At 34.4% G+C, this 6,353-nt stretch overlaps 1 protein-coding gene across 1 annotated transcript in view; it reads right to left on the bottom strand.

The window, feature by feature from the left end:
• The window catches only part of LOC134501313 (liprin-alpha-2), a 99,943-nt gene continuing 93,590 nt past the window's right edge, over positions 1-6,353 (bottom strand). Inside the window, exons 27-29 of the mRNA XM_063308993.1 lie at positions 5,405-5,564; positions 4,297-4,393; positions 1-1,799 (exon numbers count right to left, since the gene is read on the bottom strand). Coding sequence (XP_063165063.1) covers positions 4,335-4,393; positions 5,405-5,564 — 219 coding nt within the window. The 3' untranslated portion in view covers positions 1-1,799; positions 4,297-4,334. The remainder of the gene's footprint in view (positions 1,800-4,296; positions 4,394-5,404; positions 5,565-6,353) is intronic.

The raw sequence follows: 6,353 nt of genomic DNA, 5'->3' as shown, positions 1-6,353 counted from the left end.
TTTTGAAAGTTTTGGAAATTTATTGAACTTCATAATGATTGACAGTCCGCTGTGATATGTAATAGCCATGTTGAACTGAAACAACTGCTTCAAACTCAAAATGGGGTCTCTCAAATTCCAAATTATTTGAATTAGAAACATTCTGTATGCCCAAACTTAATTGCCTAACAAATGAAAATGCTTTGCTTATATTTGTCCCTTAAACAATGTTTGTCTTTAAAAGTTATGCTTGAAACCATGATGTATGCAGCTCTACCACAGACAGAACACATAAAAGAGCACTGATTTTATTTTATTGACAACGGGGGAGAGAAAAAAAATTTGTCACCATTTAGTTAAATGAAATCTATTTAAAATTTTAAAAATGCAGTAAAACAAATGAACGTGCAGATGTTTTGCAGATAAGCCTGCCAAAGGACAGGACTTAAGCTACAATAAGATCAATCAGGCAGCAAGATATTAGCAAATAGAGTAGGTAAATTACATTATTAAATAGTTCTTACTTTGAAACTTCCAATATAACAAAGGGTAAACATCAATAACACCACCAAATAAAACCACAGCAGGTAATAGTTTCTCCTCTAAACTTCTATACGGTATATAATAACTGTTCTGCCTTTTAGTTATTTCCTCTGATAAAGTTGACTTCAGTGAAGTCTCAGCAAGGCCACTCTGAATGAAAGCCTAACATTAGACAAGCAGCTGTCCAATACCTTATTATAATGAAGACATGGAGGGTATTGTTCTACAACTGAAAAGTTGAAAATCAGATTTATTTTCTCTTCATCATTTTGTTTTAGGCCAATTTTAGCTAGCATGTGAAGAGTTTGGGGAAAAAAGAGAATACTAACAAAGCTAGCTGCTTCTTGGTAATTGCTTCTTCATAGCCATTGAGGAAAATGTCTCTTGCTTTCTGTAATTGGTTCTGACTTTTGCAAACAGTTTTTCTTCATGTTGGTTTCAGAAAGAAGAGCAGTCACAGTGCTTTTCTACAAGTGTGTTTGTGTGTGTGTGTGTGTGTGTGAGAGAGTGAGCGAGTTCTGTTTTACCTTTATAGGTCTATTTTTGGCTCAAGGTTCATGTTTAAATCTTCCCTCTTGATCATCAGAGGCAAGGATTCACTTTAAATAGTGGCATTTTTTTTAAAAAGTAGGAACATGAAGCATTTAATAACTTTTTACTATCCAATATCCAGTTGACTTTGCTACAATTCAAAATTGTAAAAAATAGTGGAATGAAAAGATACAGTATAGCTGACAATGTATTGTCAAGTGTTTGCACTAAGACCCCATGTACCACAGATTTTTTTTAAAAAATCATATTTATATCCATTTACATGAGACACATATTAAAAGAAATTCACCATAAATACATGAATTCTAGTATATTACAATAAAATAGATGGAACAAGTTTTAAAATGAGGGCCCCTTTTTGATAAAAGCATTATTTCTGATCATTGGCCAGATTTGTGAGGATGTATACTTTTAAAAACTAGTAATTATTGTTAATTAAACTACACCAAATGTGCAATCTGGGCAATATTGTCGCTACACATTATTCAGTCATTTCAGTGGAATTTGTAACCAACTTTTATGTGAACTCCACAGAAAGGATTAAAAATTGTGTGACAGTAGTACTTGGCAGTTTGCACATTACAACTAAATATGTAAAAAGATCACCACACATTTTAGTCTGATAAACATTTATATTTTCTTCCCTATTACCCTGTTCTTGGAATAAAAAGCTTCTTAAGATGGTGGTAGTGCACTTCAGGTAAAATAGAAGAAAGAGGTGGCATCTAGAAGTAAGGAAAAACAGCACATTCAATAATAACGTTTACACCATTCAGTTATAGATTCATTTCCAGTAATGACCTCTGGGTAGCAATTGTAAAATCAATAAAGCTTAGTTGAGGTGGGAAGGAGATAAGGCATGGTGAAGATGGGATCAGTAAAAATGCAGGGCAGAAGATTCACTGGTTGCATTTAAACTCTACTCTGATGTTGTCAGGGCCTCAACAGATATATCCTTTTTTATCTTGCACAGTAGATAAAATAAAAATGAGTAAAATAGCCTCAAGAAATCTTGTAATTTTCTATGTGAACATTTGTTTCAAAAACTAATCTTACAATAATATTATGAAGTAGAGATGTTTATATATCAGGAATGCAGATACAGTTAGATTATCTGGAACAAATCTCAGTAAAATCAACAATTTATTTATTAGAAGAGTTGTATAGGATTACAATTTCAATGTGTTCTGTTTTTTTTTTCTTTTAAACACCATTACCTATAATTGAAAAAAATAAGGAGAATGATTTTTTTGCCAGAGTACAATTTCATTTTATTAAAACAGCATGTTTTAATAAAAATACTGAGACTGCTGTTCTCTAGTAGGAATGTTTAAGATACAGTATATTTTAGAAAATATATGCATTTTGGAAGATTAAGATTTCATGGTTATGATTCATCCATAAATTATTACAGTTACTGCTTTAATGAACACAGTTGCCACTGCAATGAACTGTGAGTGAAGTCAGTTTGAGTAGAAGTAATTGTAAATTACATGGATAAACCCAATTTTTGCCTGTACTTTAAAAATGAACGATTTTTATAAATATTCTGTGGCTTATTTTTTCCCTTTTGGCTTTCTTATTCTCAACACATTCTACTGTAAAAACAGATTAAATAATCAGAGGTTCAGTGTCTACAACCATTGCATTTTTTGTTTTTTAAACTTACTGCATTAAAGGAATATACACTTAGCAGTCATGGCATGTTAATAGCTTAGACTTTCCCTTCCTAATATTATTTAACTTCTAGAGAAAGGATAATGATTTCAGCCAGCTTTAAATCAAAATCATATTACGTATGAGAACAGAGTATTTAAATAAGTGTGATTTAACCTGATTTTAATTTGGAAGAAAAATCCATTATTTTACAGCAAATCGAGCTTTTTTCCTCAAACCCATGACATTCTGTTTACTGGGTGTCGGGGTTAATATCAGGCAGGAGTCTTCAGCAACTAAGCAGTAATTGGTTCCTGACCTGAACAGAGAACTTACGTCTAATTTTTTTCCTAAGTAAAAGTGCCAGCTTAATCACACTTGTTTAAATACTTCACTAACAGTGCAACTGGCTGAATTCTTACTGCTTTTCTCAATACTCTAGGAATATATTTCAGAGCACAATCATAGACATGTATGGATGTATTGAAAGTAGTGGAAAGTATGTGTTTCTCTAATACTTCCCAATGTTAGTGAAACCTTATCCTGATTTGGTTGGCATTTATGTCCCATCACAGCATACACCAGGGATTATATACATAGCACCCACTCATAGAAGATGTGGGGTGGGAGGCAAGGAAAATAATTTGAGATTTTCAGAAGACAGTTTTGAGATTGGCCAGAGACATTATAAGGAGAATGCAGACACACATTAAGGAGACAATTGTAAAAACATAAAATATTATTGGACCCTGTATTTTTCCAGCTTTCAAGGAGCTTAGTGGGCCTACACACTGTACATAAAATTTTATAATGGAAGAAATGATTTCCATGCAGCTACACATTTTCTAGAGAACACTATTATCAGTTGTCTTCAATGTTATGAACAAAAGTTTGTGAAGTTGGTGCTCTCTGAGCTTGGCTGTTTGCTTGCAGATGTTTTATTACCCAACTAGGTAACATCAGTGCAAGTGAATGTGGGGTTTGCTGCCTGTGTGTGTGTGTGTGTGTATTAATTTGCCCTGCCAGTTTTGATGGGGGTATAGTTTTCTCTCTTGGAACAATAGTTAGTTTTTCCCAGTTTGAGCTTGAAATAACAGTAATATATCAGGAAACAAGTTACAGATGTCTGTTACTTTCTGAAGAAATGCAAACAGGATCTACTGTTGGGTGCAGAAATAGCATCAGAAATGTGGCTGCTAGAACATGGCTGAAGCAATTTTTGTGTACCCTTCTAACTACCTGCAGTAATCCTTTGGATATTAGTAGCATGAACCAAACAACAACAACAAAAACTAGCATCAAAGTTGTATCTTAAGGAAATTAGGGCTGAGGGACCCACCTAGGATATCAGATATCAAAAACAAAAATTCTTGGCATGGAGAACTGGTTTATCTTATGTATCTTGTCCATCTCAACCTGAAATGTTACAACCCAGGTCATAGATTTGCCACCATTGCTGAATTTTAGGCTGAAATACACAGGCCTCCAGCAGAAGCCTATACTATCATTGTTATTTCTTTTCTATACAGAATGCAGCCTTTCATGTATTTTCCTCTGAATACTCACTTTAGTTCAGCTTGGAGCTCTTTTTCATGCTAGATATGTCAACATGAATATGTGCGAACTGTAGAACTGTCTAACCTCTGCAACCGAGCTGAAGCAACTGCAAATAGAAACCCAATAATATTGAGAACCTTGAAAGGAGGGGGAAACCTCATTAATGGAGGTTTTTCTAATAAAATAAGTAGCTGTGAGTTATTTTATTTTGCCTTTAAGCTTATTTAGTGCCAATTACTTGGTTTCCTCTATTTAGTCTTTTGTTTAATATTTATGATGAAATATTATTTTAATGAAAGTAAGCATTTTCCCCAATTATCTATAAAACCAGGATCAGACGATATGTTTTATATCACTCTTTGCATGGAAGGGACATTTCTGACATTTCCACTTCAGACATTTTCCTGTATGCTAAATGTTCAAATAGAGTTTATACTCATATGTCCAAATTGCATAGTCTATATCCTAAATGAACTCCAGAACCTGAACATATGATCAGAATTCTTATTTAATGCCTTGTATGACCTACAGACATCCAGTGGAGCTGAAGACATGGAAAATAATCCATCTGTTGGGTGGGAAGGCTCACTTGGATCTCCAATAATGCATTAATCCAATAATAAACTGGAGATACAAATCCAGCATTGGATAATGTACTTTAATTTAGAAATAGGTATTAAATATTTATTTAATTATTTTTCATATTTCTCTACCGCCCATCTTGCATACAACTACTCTGGGTGGGTTACAGATAATACAAATCACAAATCGCTAAAAAACAGTAATATGTAATCATCAACTGAAACATTTAATTCTTGGTCAAATGTCTTAAATTAAATAGGAGACCTATATTGCTTTTTTCTATCTTCACATATATTGCATGTTTTCTTCATAAATAACACTGCTAATAACCAAATACCTTAAAAGGAAAATTTTAATAGTCTAAAACATTACTTGAACACTTAACTCCAATCTCATTGCCTTTTCCCAGACTCTTGATGTATTTCTTGTACCCTCTATTAGCTGTGATATAAATTTGAACATTTTACACTAAATGAAACTAGCAGCCGTGCAAAGTTGGAACATTCATTTTAAAAGTAGGTATTAACTGGTTTACCATCAGTTGCCATTTTTCGTGACTGTCCTGATGTTGTAGTTAACCTAAACCCAGCTGGCAGTGTTTCTGAAGAGCCAGGCATCATGCTGATTCCATGAACTTCACGTGGAGGAAACTGTCTTCGCCAGGAAGAGCCACGCCTGAAATTCTTGTCATCGCTCTGCAACACACAAATACTGAATTTTCGTAAAACTGAAACCTTTCCCTTTGAGCAGCTGTCATTCCTGGGTTTTGAGATGTTATAATTGGGAAAGTAGATTATTGACTATTGAAAAACAGTTTTTCTGACTTCCGGTGGGGACATGGCAGACTGAACAGCTGTGCCTGCAGGCTCAGCAGGCAGAACTGACAATGCGGCAGTTTCTTCGGGCTCAGACAGGTTTTTCCTGAAGCCCAGGACTACTTTTCTGGAAAAAGGAAAACACCTGGAATCACCCCATTTGTCCTCCAAACAGCTGCTTGCAGCCAGAAGATCACAAACAGCATTTGCGTTCAACTGGTAAAAGCTAGCCAGGAGGCTGGAACGTCACTATTTCCAAGCTGCGCTGCAGCCTTAAAGGGACACTAAGACCAGCCACCCCATTTCTAAATCACCCAATTTATATTTCTTTTAAGTATGCATACTCTAAAAGAGGATTTCTACAGCAAAGGGAAGTGAGTTCTCTTGGTGCTTGTTATTTTTGGGATCAATTTTTTAAAAAAAATCTTTTTAATTTTTGGGCCTTGTTTTCCCCTCCAAATATTAAGAAGGATTGAGAGTAAATAATTGTCTCTGTTACTATTTTTGTACTAAATTTGAAGATATTAGCATTTTTCTACACGTTGAATCAGCTGTTTTGAACTTTCAGCTTTCTGTTTCTACATTGCCTGGGGAACTGTCTGCATATCTCACTTTTGCTTATATAAACACATTCCAGAATTCTTTCATATCTTCTACTTTCACTGGTTA

Source organism: Candoia aspera, chromosome 7, assembly GCF_035149785.1.
Source record: "Candoia aspera isolate rCanAsp1 chromosome 7, rCanAsp1.hap2, whole genome shotgun sequence".
NCBI classification, from domain to species: Eukaryota; Metazoa; Chordata; class Lepidosauria; order Squamata; family Boidae; genus Candoia; species Candoia aspera.
Note: the sequence above shows the minus strand (reverse complement) of the source record. Positions and strands in the feature narration are given on the sequence as shown.